The sequence below is a fragment of the Cimex lectularius genome, unplaced genomic scaffold, assembly GCF_000648675.2.
Source record: "Cimex lectularius strain Harlan isolate CLEC.00 unplaced genomic scaffold, Clec_2.1 scaffold47, whole genome shotgun sequence".
Taxonomy (NCBI): Eukaryota; Metazoa; Arthropoda; class Insecta; order Hemiptera; family Cimicidae; genus Cimex; species Cimex lectularius.
The window spans coordinates 1,607,132-1,631,081 of record NW_019392686.1 but is presented as its reverse complement, the minus strand read 5'-3'; the positions used below and the strand labels follow the sequence as shown (position 1 = coordinate 1,631,081).

At 34.2% G+C, this 23,950-nt stretch overlaps 2 protein-coding genes across 2 annotated transcripts in view; both read left to right on the top strand.

The window, feature by feature from the left end:
• The first annotated feature begins 601 nt into the window (after positions 1–601).
• Positions 602–2,678, top strand: LOC106661225 (proline dehydrogenase 1, mitochondrial-like). The gene has a single exon (XM_014384486.2). It carries the CDS (start codon positions 750–752, stop codon positions 2,577–2,579), a length of 1,830 nt encoding a protein of 609 aa, XP_014239972.1. The 5' UTR covers positions 602–749; the 3' UTR covers positions 2,580–2,678.
• Positions 2,679–4,781: 2,103 nt separating this feature from the next.
• Positions 4,782–23,950, top strand: part of LOC106661051 (inositol-trisphosphate 3-kinase B) — a 350,651-nt gene continuing 331,482 nt past the window's right edge. Inside the window, exon 1 of the mRNA XM_014384150.2 lies at positions 4,782–4,987. The gene's annotated coding sequence lies outside the window, so the exon portion shown is untranslated. The remainder of the gene's footprint in view (positions 4,988–23,950) is intronic.

Sequence of the window (23,950 nt, the reverse complement as noted above, 5' to 3'; positions counted from 1 at the left end):
CGTCTCACTATCCACAACGACCTCCACGTTCTTTATGTCAACGAAATGATCCGTATATGATTTCAAAACTAATTCGCCTTAATCGACAATGGCCTAAAGACCTCCATACCATTAAATCCTTCACAATGAGTGCCAGCATTGGTTGGCTTCTCATGGAAAGTGTAGGATGTAGTCATGGCGTCTCAGGATGTAGCGGTGGTACTAGTGTTAGTGTTGACACCGTGTGAAAACAAAAGTACGGTGATCACATTTGTAATATGTACAAATATATAGGCTACAAAATAAATTAGAAAAAAAACTATAAAAATGTATACATATATGACCTTCAGTCACTGTTAATCCATGAACGTGAAATAAATTTATTAAAATCGAACCTGTCTATTCAACCTGTTCCAATTATTAATTATTAAAAAATGTAATACAATATAATTGGTTTAGTATTATATTTCTACCTCACTTTTATTATAATTTATAATTCGTTTTTGATTTTGCAATAAAGCCTGTGTTTCACGAAAGCTATTGGCGAATTTCTAGCTATAAATTTAAATCATAAAACAGATGTACCTCCTATTAAAACATTGTTTCATAAGGTAATCACCAGCTGATGTGAATAAATGAATCAAATGTTTGCCAAAAATATTTAAAGGCTGTTTCAGTTGGTTCATGTGTGTGTTTAGAAAAAAAGCGAAATTTGACAAACAGCTATTGTGCAGAATTGTTGAAAAGTTGTTAGTATCGAGGTAAGCAAGATGAACCGGCTAGCAAGGGTAAAGCAAGTGTTTCAAACGTTTAAGAAACATAATGCAGGAACTGCTAGTGCTGGACCAAATGTCCCACCAGTCCGAGAGGAAAAAGCCGAGAAAAAAGTGGAATCAGAGGGACCGAAAAATCGCGTCAAAGACGTCCTCGACGTTTCTTTCAACAACGCCGAAGCGGCGTACAGAAGCAAGACTACTTGGGAGGTATTCCGAGCTTTGATCGTCTACACGATGTGTTCGTTCAACTACCTCGTGGAGAACAATATGGGGATAATGAAAGCGACTCAAAAAATATTCGGAGAAAAAATATTCATTCTAATTATGAAAGCGACTTTTTACGGACATTTCGTGGCCGGTGAAGATCAGCATAAAATAACTCCGGTTTTGAAGCGTTTGCGATCGTTCGGTGTGAAGCCCATTTTGGACTATTCGGTGGAAGAGGATTTGAGCAGGGAAGAGGCCGAGAAGCGCGAAGCGGATTCCAACCTAACCGAGATAAAGATGAAACCCGAAGACGCGTTGGGCGAGATGCCGCAATACGCCGTGAACAAGACTTTTTTGGATCGCCGTTATAAAGTACAAAGCGCCCGGACCTACTTTTACTTGAATGAAGCCACTTGTGAGAAAAACGTCGAAATATTTATTGACTGCCTTCAGGCCGTAGCAGGTGCCACATACGGCACTGGTATAACTGCTATAAAACTGACCGCTTTGGGACGACCTCAACTGCTGCTGCTCATTTCACAGGTGATAATGAGGGCGAGGCAGTTCGTCAGCGAAGTGCACAAAGGACAGGGCAACGTGATCGGTCATCATCTCTCGGTCGATGAATTGTCAAAAAGGCTCGAAAAAGCGGGAATCAAAGACTCAAAGAAATTCCTTGAAAACGTGGTCCGCGACAGCGAAGGGGTGATACATTTATTCCCGTGGAGTGGGATAATAGATGAAAATTTCCAGCTGAGCGAAACTTTTATGGTCCCGAGTCTTAAGGACGGTAGGATGGTCAAGTTGATTTCCCAATTGCCGAAAGCTGAAGAAGAAATGTTTCGTAATATGATAAGAAGAGTGAACACGCTAGTGAAGACAGCGAAAGAATTGGACGTGCGCATCATGATCGACGCGGAACAGACCTATTTCCAGCCCGCAATATCCAGAATCACTTTGGAAATGATGAACAAGTACAACAGGGACAAAGCGATCGTTTTCAACACGTATCAATGCTATCTCAGAGAAGCTATAAACGAAGTTTCCATGGACTTGGAGCAGGCACACAGGCAGAAGTTCTACTTCGGCTGCAAGCTCGTCCGTGGTGCTTACATGGACCAAGAAAGGGCGAGGGCGTCGGCCATGGGCTACGCGGACCCAATCAATCCTAATTTCGAGGCGACAACAGAAATGTACCACAAAACTCTAAGTGAGTGTCTGAGGAGGATCCAGAAGCTTAAAGACGAAGGGAAATCTCTCGGCCACATAGGGATTATGGTGGCGTCTCACAACGAAGACACGATCCGTTTCGCCCTTCAGAAAATGAGCGAAATGAACATCCCACCGGAATCGAAAGTGATATGTTTCGGCCAACTGTTGGGTATGTGCGATTACATAACTTTTCCTTTGGGCCAGTCTGGCTATTCCGCTTACAAATATATCCCGTACGGCCCTGTCAAAGAAGTGCTGCCCTATCTGAGCAGGAGGGCTCAGGAGAACAAGGGCATTTTGAAAAAAGTAAAAAAAGAAAAACAACTCATTCGAAAAGAACTCCTCAGAAGATTAATGAAAGGGGATATATTTTACAAACCTAAAGGGTCTTATAGCCCGGTATGATGAGGAAAAATATAAGATTTTTTGATTTCTTTCCAATTCTTTCCAAATAATTTGATAAATTATAAAACTCTAAACATGTACTCCAAAAAAATTAGTAAAAGAATTCACATGCAAAAATAAATTTTTTTTGTCCGCTTAATCACTTTATTTAAAACTATAATCGACCGAAAAATAAAAAAGCTACACATTTCACAAAAACTACTTTACATTAAAAAGACTCATATGTTTGATCCTTTTTAATGCCAACAAAACAGATGGATAAGAATTTAATTTTTTTGTTATATTTATTTTCTATCCAATTTAGGTATTTTATGAAAATATGTAATACCAATTAATCTTTACGTAAGGTATTGGTTGAGATAAAACAGTCAGTGCCACGAGCGGGATTCGAACCCACGACCTTCGGCTAAATACGCTGCTGCCCTTACCACTTGAGCTATCATGACTTCGATCCACTAGGACTTAACTTCTCATCTCAACCCCACCTTTTGAATTTTCCCTCATTTTTGCCGTTCCATCAAGTGGTAGAGCAGCGCGCGACAAATAAAATGGCCACGGAGAGCTTTATTGAAGTAAACTTCATTTTGCTTATTACATTTATAAGGTTTCGTGGTCCGCTTGACCAATTAAATTCTTTTCAATTAAATAAGGTTTGGGTTGAGATAAAAAAGTCAGTGTCACAAGCGGGATTCGAACCCGCGACCTTACGATCCACGACGTGCGTTCGAATCCCGCTTGTGACACTGACATTTTTATCTCAACCAAATCCTTAATTAATGGAAAAAATTGTTTTTAATGTTCCGTACTAGCACGGACAATAATTGACAATATTATGTGAGGTAGGTTCTTCTTTTTCCTCAAACATTCTGAAGAGAAGTAGTTTCTCTACTGTGTACGTCTATATGTCTTTATATTTTCTAGGCAAGTTTACATTCTATTTGAATCATTTTATTTGATAAGTCAATTTTTTACCTGATCAATAATCACATATGTATAGAGCACGTATTGTGAATGACAAGCTGAATGAGACTGGACTTGAGTGCTTGGTGTGGCCAGCTTGAAGTACAAATCTGAAACCAATCAAACACATTTGGTACCAACTTAACCGAGTACGACGGCAAAACTCGGTCCTAACGCTGTAGAAGTAGTGGAAAGGGTTTAACGGACGTGACTGGTGCCAGAGGTGGAAAATCTCGGGATTAAACGGGGCAAGAAAGTTCTTTACTCAATAATTGTTTGTTTTTTAGAATTAGGTAATAAACATTATCCTTTTAATCCATATTTGCTTAGTGGCCATAACTGGCCATATTAATTATTCTTTTTATCTAAGATTTTTGGATCAAGTAACGATAGCTCAATTGGTTAGAGCAGCGGCGTATCAAGCCGAAGATCGTGGGTTCGAATCCCGATCATGCCATTGACTTTTTTATCTCAACTAAAAACCTTAATTAATTGAATGATATTAATTGGTCACTAACAGCTCGCCGTGGCCGTTTTCATGAGTCGCTGAAATTCTAGTCGTGATTACGCGACATTTGAAAAAGTTTGAGACGGGGAGTTGGTGTACATATTGAGCTGCAGCATTTGAGCTGAAGGTCGTGGGTTCGAGGCTCGCTCGTGACACAAGCTTTTTCATCTGAACGAAGATCTACATAAAAACAATAATTATTGTATTGATTGCTAAAAAATGCATAATTTTTAATCATAACTCTTTTTTACTATAAATGTTGGAATGGATTAATTATTAATGTTTTGTTGGTAAATTTCTTTGCACTAAAGTGTACATAACAAAAGAAATTTGGTTTTTAGTTATCGATATTGTTTTAATTGCGTTTAAAACTAATGTATTTTATTTTTATTCAATTTTGTAACAAAAAAATTGTTGTATCACGCCATCCATAATCAAAATTTACGATCACAGTGATTTGTGTTTATATTTTATATCCTGAGTTTAATTGAATCATTGACGCAGGACCGATAAGACCGGCCGGTTCTATTTATATTTCGCGGATATCTTTTGCTGATGATGGCATGAAATCGTCAGATGGCCTAAGTTGACCATGATTAACAATTGTAACTCACGTACGATCCATGTTATGAAATCAGTAGGCAGTTTTTTTTTTCTTTTTTTATCAGGTCACTGATAGCGAGGTGAGGACTCGGTTGGAAGGAGCGCCGGGAACGAGATTGAAAGTGACGGTAAAAGTGGTGGGGCCCCACGCCAGACAGTGACTCTCGGCAAGTCCACGAGTGCGCTACCAAAATCTCGCGCGCGTGTGTGCATGTGTGTGTCAGTGTGATAAGTGTGCCTGTTTTGATATTTGACGGTGAAAATCGCGACAGCCCAGTCGAATAGTTGGTCTATTTAACCATCTGGTCCGTCTGGCTTCGCCTTGTAACAGTGAAGAGTAAGTACTCTGGCTATGCCCTAGTTATAAGAGCTTATTATCTTATTTTCACTTTCTGATTTTGTATATCTTAAATTATTATTTCTAAGGTTAAACCGACATTGATAAAATAATTTATCACTAGAAAAAGTTACCTACAAATAAAAAATTAATAACCATCACTTTTTTAAGCGACCAAGTTTTTCTTATACGCTATAAAAAAATTTCTGTTTTTAAAAATTTATAAAAAGACTGTTCTGGTCCGTTAAGCTTCGTCTTACATCTACAAAAAGTGATGCCTTGCCAAAAAAATAAAACATAGATTTTTTAAACTATAATTTTTTTAACATATAAAATTCTCTATGTGGGAGATTTTATTGTTCGGATGTGAAAAATAAATGTTTTGAAGTTGTATTAGATAATCCATTTTACTCGAACATTTTAAGCAATAAAAACTAAAAATACTCTAAGTACTTTTTTATTTTTTTAAATAATAATTTTTAAGTTATTAGTGGAAATTTTTTAATTTACTTATTCTTAATACTTTGGTTCGTATAGGTTTTGACCAAAATATTTGAATGAAATGTGAAGCCAATAAAACTAGTCAATGTTTTAAATTAATTGGGTTTAGATATTCCATATAATAATTTATTTAAAAAATAAATTATCTACATAAACAATTGCTTCAACTGAAACGTACCGGTTGATTCCATTTTTTTAAATGTATGTAGGTATATATATTTGAAATCTTAGTTCTTATTTTAATTTTTAGTCTAAACATTTAAATATTAATTTAACAATATTTAATTAAGGGCTATTATGGACCATCGTGCTTCGTCTTGTACCTCTGGAGGGACGTGGGCTCGTTACCGAAACATTAAAAAAAATTTATATTCTATTTTATTGTTTTTAATTAGTCATTTTGCGGTTTTATGGTCTGCCCGGTTTAGCTTTGCAAATTTAAATAAATAATGTGTATGTGAATATCACTTAAATGATACCACTGCTTTTTCCAAGCATATAACATTTTTTTGACTATGTTTATATATTTCAATATATAAAAATATTTTTCTAATTTGACCTATTATACATTTTTTTTCACATCCTACATGTATTTGTAAAATTTAAACGATGTTTATAAATCCCATGCCTGAAGATGATCTCAATAAAGATCGAAACGTTGGTTCTATTTTATTGTTTTTAATTAGTCATTTTGTGGTTTTATGGTGTGGATGGGGAGGCTGCACTCGGGTTGGTTTGAACGCGAAAAATGTAAAATAAATTCTTCTTTAAAATAAGAGAAAAAAAAACACAAAAGCAAAATAACTGTTGGAGGCTAATTAATTAGTGGACTGTATAGAAGCGATACGGAAGCCAACAGGACAAGAATAGGACAAGACAACATCAAATATTGTGGGGTGGGAACAGAGCTAGGATAGAATTTTAGATTAACGGAATTTGGGGGGGAAAAAACAATGCGCCATATTTGGCGCGAACGCTTCTCGTAACACAGAAGAATAGAGGAACTGTAGGAGAAGAACTTTTCTAAAACATAAAAAAAGAGTACTTCCATATTTTAGATATTTATTTATTTTCAATTTGCTAAGAGCATGCGTTAGGGGTTAAAATGACCTAGCTGTCGATAGCCCATGGAGACTTCAGCGGATAAGACCTAGGGCTTACCACGGACCGCACAAAACTCTTGTACCTGTACTCTGTACATGTGCGTATACATGTACAAGCATGTGAAGAGTTAAGCTTATATAAATCAATCAATCAAAATTACTATTTTTGGGTTTCTAGAGTCAGCCGGGTTTGATTTTGTAATTGTAAGGTGTAATTTTATTATACAAACTCAAGATTTTGTATTTTTAATTTTTTAAAAATCAATATCACACCTTTCTGATAAATTTTTCATTTTTTTTAAACGATTTATTAGCGCCAGTTAGTATAGTAAATTTGGTGTAAGGCTGATCTTGCAACTCTTAAAAAAAGGTTCTTTAGTACAACATATTTCACAAGTAATTAAACTTTTTATGTATGGTTTTGGTTGAAATGAAAAGCTTGTGTCACGAGCGGGATTCGAACCCACGACTTTCGGCTAAATATTGCTGGAGCTATTGTGACTTCGATCCACTCGGACACCTCCCCATCTCAGCCTACAATCTTTCGAATTTTTCCTCCTTTTTGCCATCCAACCTAATTTGAAAAATGGCAAAAAATGAGGGAAAAATCGAAAGATCGTAAGGTGAGATGGGGAGTTGGTGTCCGAGTGGATCGAAGTCACGATTTCTCAAGCAGCCGCCTATTGAGCAGAAGGTCGTGGGTTCGAGGCTCGCTCGTGGCACTAGCTTTTTCATTTCAGCCAAAACCTTACATAAAAAGATTAATTAATTGAAAGAAGTAATTTGGTCAATAGACCACTAAGTATAAAGGATTTAATATTTAGCAAGTAGGTACGTTTTATTTTTAAATATTATTATTTAATTTCCACCGGTTGGTTTTGGAATTTTAATAAAATAATATATATTTCGAATTTTTATCATTTCAAGACATTTTTCCCTAAATTATGATTTTTTATTATATTTGAATTTCTAAAAAGTCAATATTAAACGTTCACTCGTAAAACGTTTTTGCTATTTTAACTTACTTAAAAGCTTTAGGTAGATATAGGTAGGTCGTAAGTTTCAAAATAGGTTATTTTATACATCTTAAAAAATAGGTGTATATTTTAATTATTTATTTTTCAATTTTTTGAGGTTTTTAATGGTTTTTAATGGTAACCCGGGCTTTGTTTTGTAATAGTAACCTGCATATAAATAAATTTTGCCTTTAAGTTTTAGAAACAAATACTAACTACGGATTTTCATTTCTTATCCAAAACACTAGATTTGCTATTTTTGATATTTTAAAAATCAATATCAAATCTTAATTCCTTTCATTGCCCCATTTTTTACTATTGTTTAGTGCATATAACCTACTATAGAAAATTCGGTTTTTTTAAATTCGAAATGATTCATCTTGAATCCCTAAAAGATAGGTTTTTTTCTAAAACATTCAAAGAGCATGTTTTATATATATTTTTTAGTTTGGTTTTTCTACGGTCAGCCGGGCTCACTGAAGATGGCGCAATGCCGAATCGCGTTTGTGTACTAAAACAAACCGACGATTACCCAAATAAATGACCCGGTGCCGGTTCAGCGATTTGTTTGGATATTTTAAAATTGAATATAAAACCTTCATTACTTACTCATTTTCTTTTTTAACGGATTTTTATTACAACATAGTACGACAAATTTGAGGTTCTTAGGACGTCCAGGTTTTTTCTTGTAATTTTTACTAAATATTTCATAAAGTCAAAATTATACTGCTATTTATGAATCATTCTAAGCGCAGGATCTCTTGTTTAGTCGATATTACTACTTTGTTTTTTACGTTATGTATGTTTTAACGTTTTTCTAATGTCACGTAGAATGGAACATTCAGGTGAGGCAAGTCATAAAAGAGAGTAGTTTTATGTATTTGAGTTGCCTTTCAAGTCTTGAAAGAATTCTTTTTAAACGTTCGACCTTCTCACAAGACATTCTTTAAGAAAAAAAAACACGTTTGTATAAATAAATAAATAAAAAGACGAAGAAGAAAAAGTAGTGTTCTACTTTGGATTTTAAAATTTAGAAAAATGAAAAACTTTAAAGAACTGAACTACTATTTTTTTTCCAATAATGCAGGTTTCAAAAAGTATTAATAAGTACTGTAGGTTTGGATATGATGAGTAATAAATAACCGAATCATGCTTTACGGTCTGTCGGGCATATAAATTAAAATGAACATTGGAGCAGACGTGGTTCGGTTTTGTTATTACAGTTGTATATTTTAATATTTTATTATTTAACTACCGAAGAAAAGAGATATATCTCTGATTGGACAATCACTCATCGAAAGTGGCCTGAAGTCCGAACCTGTATGACCGATATGTAAACCAGCAAGAAGAGACGGACCCAATGATGTGATTAGTGTCGATCGGTCTGAATTGAATATCCATTTACACACCAACCAAATAGATTTATCTATTTATCTATCTAGTGTATATCTGTATACCCTCTTTTCTTTCTTTCTTTCGTTTCCTTTCTCGTTATCTCATGCTCTTTCTTCCCTTCACTCTCCCTCTCTCATTCGCTTTCACTCTTTCTCTCAGTCTCTTATGCTCTCTCTCTCTTTCTTTCACTTATGCTCTCTCTCTTTCTCTCAGTCTCTTATTCACTCTCTCTCGTTCTCACAGTCTATCGTTCGCGCTCTCACTTTCTCTCTTTTTCATTCGCTCTGTTTCTCCCTCTCACTCTCTATTTTTCACTCGCTGTCTTTTTTTCTTTTTCTCTCTCATTTACTCTCACTCTCTCTCTTTCTCATACGCTCTCTCGCTCCCACTATCTCTCTCTCCCTCTCTCTCTCTCTCTCTCTCTCTCTCTCTCTCTCTCTCTCTCTCTCTCTCTCTCTATAACTTACTTTCTCACTCAAGTCCTGTCTCCGTCTCTCTCTTTCTGCCTCTTATTCTCTCTCTCTCTTTCTCTTTCTTTTACCTTTCACTCTTTTTCTCAGTCTCTTATTCACTCTCTGTCTTTTTCACAGCCTATCGTTCGTGCTCTCTTTTTCTTTCGCTCTCTCTGTCTCTCTCTCTCTTTCTCTCTCTGCCTTTCACTCGCTTGTCTTTTTTTTCTCTCTTTCTCTCATTCGCTGTCATTCTTTTTTCTCTCTTGTTCGCTCTCACTTTCTCTGTCTTTTTTTTCTCTCTCTCTCTCTCTCTTTCATTCGCTGTCATTCTTTTTTCTCTCTTGTTCGCTCTCACTCTCTCTGTCTTTTTTTTCTCTCTCTCTCTCTTTCATTCGGTCATTCTTTTTTCTCTCTTGTTCGCTCTCACTCTCTCTGTCTTTTTTTTCTCTCTCTCTCTCTCTCTCTCATTCGCTGTCATTCTTTTTTCTCTCTTGTTCGCTCTCACTCTCTCTATCTCTCATTTGCTTCTCTCTGTTTCTCCCCTTTCTCTCTTTCATTCGCTTTTTCTCCCTCTCCCTCTCTATCTTTCACGTTACTACCACATCATTAGTATCATTGCTTTGGTCATTAACAAATATCACATCAACCAAACGTAAATCCTTACTTAATATCTTATACACAAAAAGATTTGTATATGTAATTAAAAAAAAAATCACTCACTTGAAAATAATAAATTTAAATTTACCGTAAACTCTATGTATACATTTTATTGCATATTCGATTAGTAATGTTACATTTATAACAAATTGTTGGAGAAAATTTGAGATAATGATAGTTCAATAAATATGTTTTTCGTCTATAAATAGATTAATCATTTGGATCAACATTGTTTAATACATTCACGGTCGGTACGATAATTTATTTTAGTTTAACAAAAAATGCAAATACGTCACCGTTTTTTTTTATCGCTATTTCCTTGTCTGCTGGGCCATTTTTTAAATAATTTTGCACGATAATGGATAAATCCTAGCCGGGTTATAAATTATATAAAATATATAAAACTAACGTCCTAAAAAATTGAATTTTGACAAATTGTAACGCCCCGTAGACTATATGTTTATTTTGTAGGTAGTGCAAGACTATAACGTCGATGATCACATGTTTTTTTACAATAGAACGGTAAGCAGGAAAGAATTGTTCGATCCAAGGTATTTCAATTTGCATATACCGAATTGGCATTTTTTAGCAATTTACATACGTGATATATGCCCTCGGGAGGATTAGGCCAATTTTAATTCGACTTTCAAATTCACAAGGAAAAATAACACTTAAGTGCCGTGGAAAGAATTGTACCTCGATTATTCGACGGTTCCGAAATGAAACCAGTTTCTTAAGTTACACCAATAAAATTTTGTTGCTCAATTGATTAAATACTTTTTTTATGACCGTGCCAGTTAAAACCAAAGTTACAAAGACTTAGGCTCCAATGGGACTAAGAAGATAAGGCGTAATTTACTAATATGTTCAATAATAATCACTTTCAATCTTTTCTAAAAACAAGAGTACATAAAATGCTGTTCTTAACTTGGGTAACGTTTCCTTGGGATGTTTCGAAGAAGGTTAATACACTTTAGCAAAATTGCTGGTCCTTAGCAATATTATTTGAATCAGTTTTCTTCAGCTGGGTTCCCCAATCTTTCGGCACCTTATAGTGCCATCATCAAGGTCTATTTTATTAAAATAAATACATAGTAACATACAATTAAATATTAATATAATAAAATGCTTTACATACTTTCCCCAGATACTAATAATTACTTATAATTTTATATAGATTATTTTTTAGAAGATTTTCACCGTCAAAAATATAGTATGCTGGCCATGTGCTCCATAACCTTAAACCCAAAACACTTTTACAATTGTTTTCCATGTTAATCGTTTTTCTTCATTCTTGGGAAAATATGTATAGCATTTTACTATATAAATTTTTAATTGTATGTTACTGTGTATTTATTTTAATTTGTAATAAAATAGTCCCTGATGATGGCACTATAAGGTACCGAAATGTTAGTGGACCCAGCAATTAGTCTTCTTTTTTCACCTGTCTAATGGCCTCTACGAAAATTGATCGTAGATTATCTGCAGGTCGATCAACAAACATCATATCTTCAAGAAAATACAGATTGTCAGAAACCTCTGTTAACTTACTATCTTCATATATCTCAAATCAACGTCAATCAGTATTACTTGCAAAGTAAAAACCTAATGAATTGATTAATAATGGTTTAATAACTTAATGAAGCCATTAAGGTAAAAAAACCGCCAACTTGTTTCCTCATGTCGAGCTATCGACCGTCTTTGACGCCTTCCTCAAGGCTCTATTTTATTAAGAAAAAATTCAAAAGTACACTTTAAATATACAGAGTGTATCAAGTTCTATTGTCCACCCAGTTAATGAGGAAAGATTAACTTCAGCAAAAAATGTTCTTATTCAAACCACAAGTTATTTTTGGCTAGGTATTGTGTGTTTGTAACAGATTTAACGTAACTTTCTCATCTAGCTGGGAAATAACACTAACTTTGTTATTTTAAATAGAATCTCATACTTTTATTGTACAATTCGGTTCTAGAAAAACAATCAGCATTAGCAAAAAATGGTCTTATACAAATCCCAAGTTAATTTTCGCTAGAAATCGCGTGGTCGTGACAGATTTAACATAACTTTCTCAACTAGCTGGAAAATGACACTAACTTTGTTATTTTAAATGAGAATCCCAAATTTTTATTGGACAGTTTGATTCTAAAGTTGATTTTATGCCACATAAAACTCTAATGAATTTTATAAGTGAAATGAAGTATATCTTCACGAAAGCTCTCCGTGGCCATTTCATTTGTTGCCGCGAATCGAATAGATTACATAACATTTGAAAAACGGCAAAAATGAGGGAAAATTCAAAAGGTGGGGTTGAGATGAGAAGTTAATGTCCTAGTGGATCGAAGTCATGATAGCTCAAGTGGTAAGGGCAGCGGCGTATTTAGCCGAAGGTCGTGGGTTCGAATCACGCTCGTGACACTAGCTTTTCAATTTCAACAAAAGCCTTACATAAAAAGATTAATTGAAGCAAATAATAATTGTTGGTAAAAGTAGCTTAATTAAAGGTAATTTTTTTAAACAACCTAAAGAGGAACACATCTATGTTTTCAGAGGTTCAAAGACGAAAAAAATTGAAATTTCAATGCAATTCAACATCAGCGTAGAAGATCGTGGAAGAAGAATAGACAAAACAGGGAGACCAAGAAAGACAACTATTGTTAAATTAAATTTATTGTATAAATTGTTTTATTTCTTGAAAAATGTGGATAATAATTTTTAAATCCATTATATTTCGCGGTCCCATTGACCAAATAACTTATTTCAATTAATTAATCTTTAAGTAAAGTATTGGTTGTCACGAGCGGGATTCGAACCCACGACCTTCGGCTCAATACGCCGCTCTTCTACCACTTGAGCTATCCTAACTTCGATCCACTCCGACACCAACTCCCCATCTCAGCCTTTCGAATTTTCCCTCTTTTTTTCCATTTTTCAAAATGGAAGCAGAAAATTCAAAATTGTTTTGCACTTGAAAACAAAAAGTGAATAAATATGCAGTCCTGGTATTTAGTATTCATAGTACAAAACGAATCTTAGAAAATAAAAAATTGCTATTTAGGCAGCAAAGAGAAAACCTAGAGAAAAAAATTTGTGTAAATTTAAATTTATTTAGAAAGTACACACATACGAAAAAACTCTTAATACAGAGGGATAATTGTCATGGGCAAGTAATCGGTAACGATTACGCAACGATTTTGTAAAAATTTCAAAATAAAAATATATTCGTTAGAAGGACGAATAGAAAAATCTCTCGACTTTTTGTCCTGCCAAATCCTCCTTTTTTCCTCTAAGATTGACTACACGAGACCAGTTTATGCATTGATCAAATTGGCGAAACCGGACGGGCCAAACTCCAAAAGTTCAACATTTCCGCCCGCCTCCTATCATAACAATTAAGTTTAAAACAAAAAATGATCTAAGCTGATTAAAAACAAGTAAACAAATTCCTGATCGTTATGCAAATTAATTTCTTCTTGAGCCTCTTTATTTTTATTTTTAAATTTAACTAGATATTCAGATATGAAGAGTTTAAAAAATGGATTAAATAGTTGGAACGTTAAAAATGCAACAGTATATAAATTGATAAATTTTTTATGGCGATTTAACGAGAGCAGGACGAGTTTTTGCTGATTTGCCTTACAGACCAGACCCCATAATTTATGTACTACTTAACATACTGATTTATTATAACAGCAATAAAATCGCAAAATTGCATATTCGCTGTTGATGTGTGGAGCAAAACTGCGATTTCTTACGAGGGAAAATGGGTTACAAAATGAAGCCCGACGGCCTGAATTTACAGCAAAAAATATGACAATTTTTCTTTATGAACTGACACATTATCTATCTCGGTATTACGTGATGTACACACCTAATCCTCCCACGTAAATAGAAATGCTGATTAACGGTATTAAAACATTAAAAAATGAAAAACCGCAGGAAATTTTTTGGATTCCGTGTTTATTCATATGAAGTTCAGTATGGATGTCACATGTTTATAGTTACTTTTTGTTTGAAAAATTTCGACGCAAACAAACCCAGCTCAGAAGATGGCGAGAAACCGAAATTCACCTGACAGACTAAAACAGCAAAGATAAAAAAGGCCAAAAATAACCAGAAACGACCAAATTACAGCTAGTGATTACAGGAAAAAAGGAAAAAGAACCGAGTTTCCTACGGTGCAAAAATAATTAAAAACAGGACGTTTGAACGTAAAATATACTTGGACAAATAAACCAAAAATAATAAATAAAAAAAAACAAGGGGTTTGTTACTACTCGATTGAACCCTGAAGAGGGAAGCCCGATTAGCTCTGAAATGCATCTTCGACCATAAATCAATTGGTTGAAACGATTCGCTATTTATTTGTCGAAATCTATCATAGAAAGACAATAAACAAAAATCGGAAGAGTAATAATTTGTAAAAAATATTGAAGGAGATAAAAATAAACAATTGTACGGATTTAACGTTTCTGTGATAGCAGGGTGTACAAAAAGAAGTTTTATTGTACGATTATGTGTGCTGTAAACTCTTCGTTTCTTATCAAGCGTTTGCGATGTAGTATTCATTAAATCGTTGCCTTCTGCCGAGGTTTGTAGTAAACAAGTTCAGACTGTTCTGAATGGCGTTCTTTCAAATCGAAACGCGACTGTATCATTAGAAATTCTTTAGGTTTGACGTCACTCTTAATGAACGAAGATACAATTTACAAAGAAAAAATAGGTATATATAGGAGGGGAAGTACATATATCTGGAAAAGGAGTAGGTGGCGGTGGCGACGTTGTCATATTTAGGAAATTATTTTGAAAAATGGGGGTTGACTAATTGAGTAAAAAGTAATTACTTAAAAGAAATTGTTTTTGATACGAAGACTATTTTCATAATTAAAACTGAATTTGCTAATTGTTTTTAATATCGTACTCCTCACATGGGCGTGGCCGAGCATGCATGGCCGACCATTCAAATTTGGTGAACATGTTTGTGCATGTCTCTTACGTCATCATGCCGGCCATCAGACCACGACCACGAATGTCCGAACATGTATGGCCCACCTTTCTAATTTGACTGACTTGTTAAACTGTCTTGTTATTTTATATTTGCCATGTATTCATTTTTATTTTTTTCGCAAGGCATTATTTTTAACAATGATCTATTTACAAACGCACAGAATTTTTATTAACATTCTCAGCCAAGGATTCCAATGCCCAACGTCTCCAATCAATCCAATCTAAAATTCTCCTTTTTACGTATCAAATTACACTATTCATAACGCTCCGTTTACAAATGAACTCATTAAAACCCGCTATAATTTCATCAATCACTGAACACACACAATAATCTATTAGTACGACATTTATCACTTCCAGCCCTACCTGAAAATCCTCCAAGACGAATAAAGCGAAAGTGGTCCGGTGACGTTCTCATTCAGTGAAGACTGAACAAGGTATCAGTGTGAAGAAGTGGTGCCACTGGGCATCTTCTCCTACAAGAACCTCAAATGATAAATTCAACATATATGAAATAATCTTTATGTAAGGAATTGGTTGAGATAAAAAGTCGGTGTCAAGAGCGGGATTCGAACCCACGATCTTCGGCTTAATACGCTGCTGCTCTACCACTTGAGCTATCGTGACTTCGATCCACTCGGTCACCAACTTACCATCCCAAACCAACCTCTCGAATTTTCCCTCATTTTTGCCGTTCCATCAAGTGGTTGAGCAGCGGCGTATTTAGCCAAAGATCGTGGGTTCGAATCCCGCTCGTGACACTGACTTTTTTTATCTCAATCAATACCTTACATAAAGATTAAGTAATTGAAAGATGTTATTTGGTCAATCGGACCACGAAATCTAATGAATCGGGTATAGTGTTCCATACGTGGTAGTGTTTTTTTTCCAGTATTTATAATTTACAAATACACGAAGAAAACTGTATCTAGCGCAAATCCCTATGAGAATGGTCGAACCAAAGACAAAAGAAGTCTTACGTATAGAATATAAAACTGATTTCAAAGGTCGAGTCGTGTCATTTTTTATTCGATCTGAAAATTTTTTTGATTTACCTTCCTTTCTTTTAAATTAACTTCCAAATATTATTTCTATCTGTTTACCTAACTATTTAAAACCTTTGAAAGGTAAATTTAAAAATCTTTACCTACTACTCTGCCAATAAAGCGCAAAACGAAAAAATATAGGTCATGTTTTCCAGAGAGAATATGGAATAACCTTTAATTACTGTAATTAACATTCTATTTGATTTATTCTAACGCTTTACTATAATCTTGTAATTAGTTTTATTGAAAGTAATTTATCCGACATTATATCTTTCTTATCTTTAAAGCGCATCGTTTTTTTCATGCTCAAAATTAAGTTCCCTTCTAAACGAAACATTAATTTCGTTGAGATTTATTTAATTAATTACTTAGAAAGGTAAGCACGGCTTAACCTAGATATGAATATAGTTTAATAGCAAAACTTTTTCAAACAGGGTCCGATCAAATTGGCCCAATTCATCCAGGCCAAATGGAATCAGGAACATTATGTAATTTACACAAACAGTTTATTTGCTTTATTTTGTGTCGATTCGTGTGTTCAGCTGTGATATATTAACGACAGGTTGAGTATATTTAATGTCTGGCAACAATTATGAAAATATTAGACATTTAGTGATCCCGAAAGAATATGCCATTTCATAATAGCACCCCAGTATGAGATGAAGCCGTTCCTTTCTCATCCTTATATTTGTTGATTACAATGAGCTTAAATTGTGGATTTGGCCTGTGATCCGATAACACATTATTTATTTCTAATAAATACCAGTTTTTTAACCTATCATATAATAGATAATATTTAATATGTTAGTCACTTTTTTTTATCCATGTTTTGTATTCATTAGAGAATTTTTTTAGTATTGTAATATCTTGGTTGTTGTTGTATCTTGTAATATCTTATTTAAAACTAAAAATATCCTTAGCTATCCATCTTTTTTTAACACTCAGACACGCTCTCTCTTTCTCATGCTTTTTCTCTTTCTCCATTTATCTACCTGCCTATGGATTTATTTATCTACCTTTTTTATTTATATATCATCGATGTCTTTCTATTTTTTATCCATTATTTTCTTAGTTCTGTTTGTGTGTCTCTATCTATCTAGCTCTTTTTTCTTGGTTCTATAATGACAAACGTTTTAAGAAGTAGGTACTCCAAACACAAAATATCATTGTTGATAAATATTCGGTATTCGCGTCAATGGTAACAGCCAATGGTTTGACCTTCTGATGTTACTGTACGGATCCATTTTTTATGTCGTATGTGACAAAAAACATCTTTACTTTACAATGCCGTCAAAGCAACGGATGTTTAGACGATGAACTAACTGAGGCGACGGTGGGAATCGAACCCTCGACCGCGGCGTGAGAGTCTCTCATGCGAACCACTCGGCTACCGCGGTCCCCGATGAACCTTGTTAATGTCGGTAAATTTATGAGGAATCTATTTGCCATACTGGCCATCTCGGGTGACTTGTTATTACTGATCTAGGAATTTTCGATATTTTTCAATTTTAAAACAAAACCAATACCACCAACGGATCATCAGACCAAATATGTCCAATTTAGAACAACGAAAAACATTTATTTATGAGATTTTTTCCATGTCGTTACCGATAATTTTTGTCTACCTGTCCTCGCTGGTCTTTTCTAGTTTGCGCTGAAAGACAAGTTTCGGCATTTCGACATCTTCAGTGTTCGGTTTTAGGGGAGTCGGTGGCCGCAACGGTTTAGGCGCTCATCACTGTAAGTTAAAGGTCCGGGGTTCGAATCCAGCGGCCCTGCATTCGAACCCGACATACTTACAAATGGCCTTTTTTTCAAAAATTTTAAGTTTATATGACCTCTGCTGTCGCGAAACCTCGTAAAAAAATGTTCGGTTTCACCCGTATCAACAAGATAGCGAAATCAAAATGATCCGAACAACCAAATTACAGATTACAACAACCAACAAAATAAACAAAGTAGGGAGACCTTAATCACTTGGAAAAACAGTAAACATTTTCTTATTAAAAATGCAATAAAATTATATTAAACGGAGTGTCGGAATGGCAGGTTTGGAGGCTGGATAGGCAGAATTGACAGGCACTTAAGTTTGTGTCTGGTTTGTATAGAAAGGTTGCTTGATGTTTCCCATGTAATTAAAGGATGTCTCCAGACTCTACATAGAAGGCGAGTACGAATGAAACCCGATTTGAGAAGAAACACTGTAGTTCCCATTTTCGGAGGAGAGATGTTTTATTGGAAATAACACGTAACGAATATTTTATTTTCTGTTTCGTTTGTATATATAGAGGTTGAATGTGTTTATTAGCGAGAATGGGAGCCGACGATGGGATATTGAATACCCCATCGACTTTTAGATTAGTTATAAAGGGTATAACAATATCGAGTACTTCACGACCATTGAGAGAATGGTATATAAATAAGAAAGGAATATTTAAGGATGTGTGAAAATGTAGGTTAAATACTGCAAAATAACCTGGCTATTACAGCACCCCTGGAGCATGACTTCCGTTAAGACCGAGGTTTGGCCCAGGACTGTCAAAACACCTTAGAGGGTGCTTGTCATAGGTTGGATACAATGTACACATGTATGCAGGGTTGAGGTAATATAAGTTCATCAAATACGTTTATCCGGATGATAGCCTGGACCTCGCTCCTTCAGTCTAATGTGTGGTGATTAGTGACCGTTAGTCGATGATTATTCGGAAATCGTGAGATGCGGTCTGGTGTGATGTAGGTTTCAGAAAAACGTTTTCTTTATCGTGCCAACGTTTCGATCTTTATTGAGATCATCTTCAGGGTCTGGGATTAATAAACATTGTTGAAAATTTACAAATACATGTAGAATATGAAAAAAATGAATTTATACAATGCTAGAAAATTTTAGATTAAAAAGAAATGAATTTAAATAATGCAAAAAATTTTAGATTAAAAAAATGAAATTGAAATTTTGATTGAATCTAAAAATTTTCTAGCATTGTACAAATTCATTTTTTTATCTAAAATTTTCTAGCATTGTACAAATTCATTTCTTTTTAATCTAAAATTTTCTAGCATTGTATAAATTCATTTTTTTTCACACCCTACATGTATTTGTAAAATTTCAACAATATTTATTAATCCCAGGCCCTGAAGATGATCTCAATAAAGATCGAAACGTTGGCACGGTAAAGAAAATGTTTTTCTGAAACCTACATCACACCAGACCTCATCTCACGATTTTCGAATAATCTTCAGTCTAATATTCATTCTGACATATGAATTAATTGTTACAAGGTCGTAAGTAAAATTGGGTTTTTATTTAGAAAGTCTCTACTTTTACTGTTAGGGAAAATTATTTTCATTTGAATAATTACCAGAATGAGAGAACTCAAACCAGGCAGAAATAGCTTTAAAGAAATAGCTACAAATTGTGTTACCATAACAGTCTTTTAACCACTTTAAAATGAAGCAAATCAGTAAAATTAACTTTGACTTAAAAAACAATGAAAAAAGATAATTTATGAATGTTCCAGAAAACGAAATTGAAATATACACTTTCTCCTTTATATATAGCAATTAAACGAAATTTTTACTCTTTGGTTGTTCATATTTATTGTCTCTTTTATGTTTTTGTTTGATTTTTACATTGTACTTTTCTTTTTATTTGTGACTTTGTATTAGTTTAAAGTTGGGTTTTATAACTTGTTGTTTGTTTTTGTTTTTGAATTTTTTCTGTGCTTAGTGTAGATATTTTTTCCGATTTATCTGCTTTGGCTGTTCACTATTTTTATTGTCATTCGTGTTTAATTTTTCTTTCATTTGTACTTTTTTTATTAAGTTAAAGTTGGGCAATAAATTTTGCCCCCCGCAACCCCACTCTCCCTTTTCACACCATCACCCCTTTTATCCCATTTAGTATACATTTTCTGTATTTTGGTAGGATGTACTTAAAGAAAAGAAAAGGGTGTACTGGTAGATAGCTTATTAACGTAAGAGGGGGTTATGAATTTGCCAAGTTCAACCAAAAATTATTTAACGAGGTTGCACATTTAGTTTTATACAAATTTTAAATTGAGCCGTTTTTGAAAGATTGAGTGTTTGTTTTTTATCAAAAACTAAATTGAAAGTTCCAGAAGGGTGCCTTATTAAAGGAAATTTAACTTTTTTTTCAACTTTTTTATTGGATTTTCTCAAACATGGATAATTCAATTTTTCAATAATTCTACGAGTTGATTTACGAGGAAAATAGATAGTTGGGTGAATGTTGAATATCTGCGAAAGGGTTGAGAATCGGACCGTGGTTCATACGAACTTTTTTGTTCCATTAAACGTGTAGAAACCTGTGGCGAACCTTATAGTACTAGAAATGAATCACCCTGTATTTAGGTTTTAATTATGCAGAATTCACTAATAAAATCAAGGCCAGAAGTTCATATAGCCAAAATAAATATCGAACCCATCAGGTACTAATCCGATGATTTAAGTGGACAAGCAGAGCAGGAATAAAAAAAGAACGAGTTGGTTTTTCTATTATTACCAACCAAGGGGTTAAATTTTTCATTTATTTTTATTTTTGCGTCCTGCGGTCAGAAGAGGAAGATTGATCCAATAACAGCTGGAGGACGTGGTACGGAACACTTGCATTATTCAATTTAAAATGACAATACCTCCTTTGTTCTACCCCAGGCTTTTCCTAAGCGGTTGTTGGCTAGATTAATAAATTGTTTCCAGGCATAAATCTGGTTAAATTCTATTAATTCGCAACAATATAACGAAGTGTCATTACTGATTTAAACTGGTTTTACACAGTTTACACACTTTTAAACTGGTGTTAAAAGTAAAAAAAATTGTACTGTTAAACAGTCGGACGTTATCATACTGTTCCTCCTAATCTCGTCTGTTTTATTTTTGTTTTTTATACAGTACGAAACACTTCTCAAACAGAATTTTCACGTAATTTGTAAAGACACTTTTAAAAATTTACGCTTTCATCAAATGGAATAAATTCTTTTCTCAGAAATAATTTAAGTATATCAAAGGTGAAACATTATACAATTTAAATTTATGATCGTTCATTTTCGTTATAGCTATTGTGATTTTATTCTTAATCCTCGTTAATCTTGTACGATCGCGCTTAAAATTATATCACGCTTGAAAAACTCGCTAGAAGCTTTATCCGCAAAGAGATTTATCGAACAGTGAACAGGCCCTTTGAATATCGAGGTCAAGGTTTGAAGAATTAACACAAGCCAAATTGGCATGCAAAGTTCAACCATACGACAAAACAGACTGTTAATGGATGTTCAGATATTTATCTAGTAAGAAAATAGAGAGTTAAATTATTCAGTTGGATGAAAAATAATTGATTTTCAATATGTAACTCTGTGTCTTAAGTAAAACAAACAAATTTGGACTTTTTTCCTTTTTCTCAATCCAAGAATTGGATGCCCATTGTTCATTGGTGCTAAAATTCATATAAATATCCTTGTAATTACCTAATTTTTATTTAATTCAGACATGACAATTGAATTAATTAAATAGCGGTAAATTACAATTATTTGTCTTTAATTATGCGAAAATTTAAATTTTTCTTTCCTTTGCCAACTAATTTTATAGACATAACTCATTTTATTAATTACATGATGAACATGAACATTATAAATTATATTCTTAGTAAAGGAAATTTAACAAATAGAACGATTTCTGGTCTGGTATTATAAGCCAAATTGGCCTCAAGTGCTCTCTACCGAATCTAAAGATTCCAGAAATCCGAAGAATTTGAAAGGAAACAAATGAAACATTACTTAGGAGGGAAGGGAGAGGGAGAGGGTGAGGGAGAGGGAGAGGGAGAGGGANAAAAGAGAGGGAGAGAGAGAGAAAGAAAGTGTGAGTGAGAGTAACAAAAAGAGAGAGAGATAAATAGATTGATGAAAGAAAGTGAGAGAAAGATAGAAAGAGAGAGCGAGAGAGAGAGAGAGAACAAGAAAGAGCAAGTAAGAGGGAGGGAGAGAGAGAAAGAAAGAGTGAGTGAAAGTAAGAAAAAGAGGGAAAAATAAATCGATTGATGGAGAGAGAGAGTTTGTGTGAGTAAGACAAAGGTAGTAAGAGAGAGCGAGTGATTGTTAGAAAGAGAGAAATAAATAGATTGATAGAGATAGAGTGAAAGAAGGAGAGAGAGGGAGAGAGAGTGAGAGCGAGGGAGAGAGAAAGAAATAGTGAGTGAGAGTAAGAAAAAGTGAGAGATAAATCGATTGATGGAGAGAGAGTGAGTGTGAGTAAGAGAAAGATAGTAAGAGACAACGAGTAATTGTAAGAAAGAGAGAGAGAGAGAGATAAATAGATTGAGTGAGAGAAAGATAGTAAGAGAAAGAGAGTGGGAGGGAGAGTGTAGGAGTGAGAGACAGTGGTCACGATGGACTAAGAAAGTTGAAAAATAATTGCTTTTGTTCATAGTTAATCATATCATTCAATTAATTAAGGTTTTTAGTTGAGATAAAAAAGTGAGTGTCACGAGCGGGATTCGAACCCACGACGTTCGGTTTGATACGCCGCTACTCCACCACTTGAGCTATAGTGACTTAGATCCACTCGGGCACCAAATTCCCTTCTCAACCCCACCTTTTGAATTTTCGGACCATGAAAACTACTGAAGTTAATTACATCTGTAACAGTCACAATTAAGTCTATTACTATGATTTTACAAACATATCTATAAGAAAATTACTAATGACGACTATTTTTTCGAAAGCTTAAGAAAATCAACTTGTCGCTTTTTGTTTTCTTAGATCAAATTTTATTCATAAACATTTTCCCTTCAGGGAACATGCGTTACGCTTATAAGGATATCAGGTCATAAGGGACATCTTGGAAACGAGAGAGCAGATGACCTTGCCGCAAAGGACTCAGAAACCTCGTTTATTAGTTGGCAACCTGCAATACTTCATTCCGTGAGCTTTGTTAAGACCGGATTGAACTTTAATTCTTGATCTGTTGAAATTTATGTGAAAAAATTAATAATTAAATTCAAAAGTGGACCTGATTTTTTCAAAAGAGGCGGATTTTAAGGATGGTTTGATTATGTACGTTTCAATGTACGCTTTATATTGAACTTTATTATTATTATTATTATTATTAAGCTTAAGTGGATGCTACATTACGTTTTTAACCGTGCACTTTGATTTCTTACCTACTGAAAACTCATACGAGTAGAGTAGCATAGCGTAATCGGACGGCCCAAGCAATAAATTTACCCAAGTTTCAATATAGGTTGCTTCAAAGTCAAAATTTTACAAAACAGTAACGAATCAATTCCAAATATTAGACGAATTTCTTAGTAGGTCAATATTAATCTTTAGATAACGCGATCATAACGCATGTTATCGTTTTACGCCAGCATCATAGTTAAACGTTTAAAATAAGGCTTGTCTCTTTTGAGTTCCCCTGGAAAGTTGTTCCTGAACTGTTTTAGCTGTAATCCAGTAAATTTCATACATAATGACCACCGATAAGAAATGAATGATTCATATTCAACGCAACCGTTGAATTTCTCGACTCCGGAACGATTTGCCAAGCTACCTGTCGGCCTTGGCGTCTCTTTGGGTCAATTTAAGACAAAGAAATTACATAACATTTTCGAGCTGCCAGTATGGCTTAACCGTTAAATAATAATCCATTATATTCCCATTGCAAATATTACCCTTGATAGTACTTTTAGGGTTAAATAGGCAAACTATAAAACCTAAAGCGAAACATTTAAGCATTTTACATGATTAGATAAAGAAATCCTAACCCAAGTTTCTAAATTAG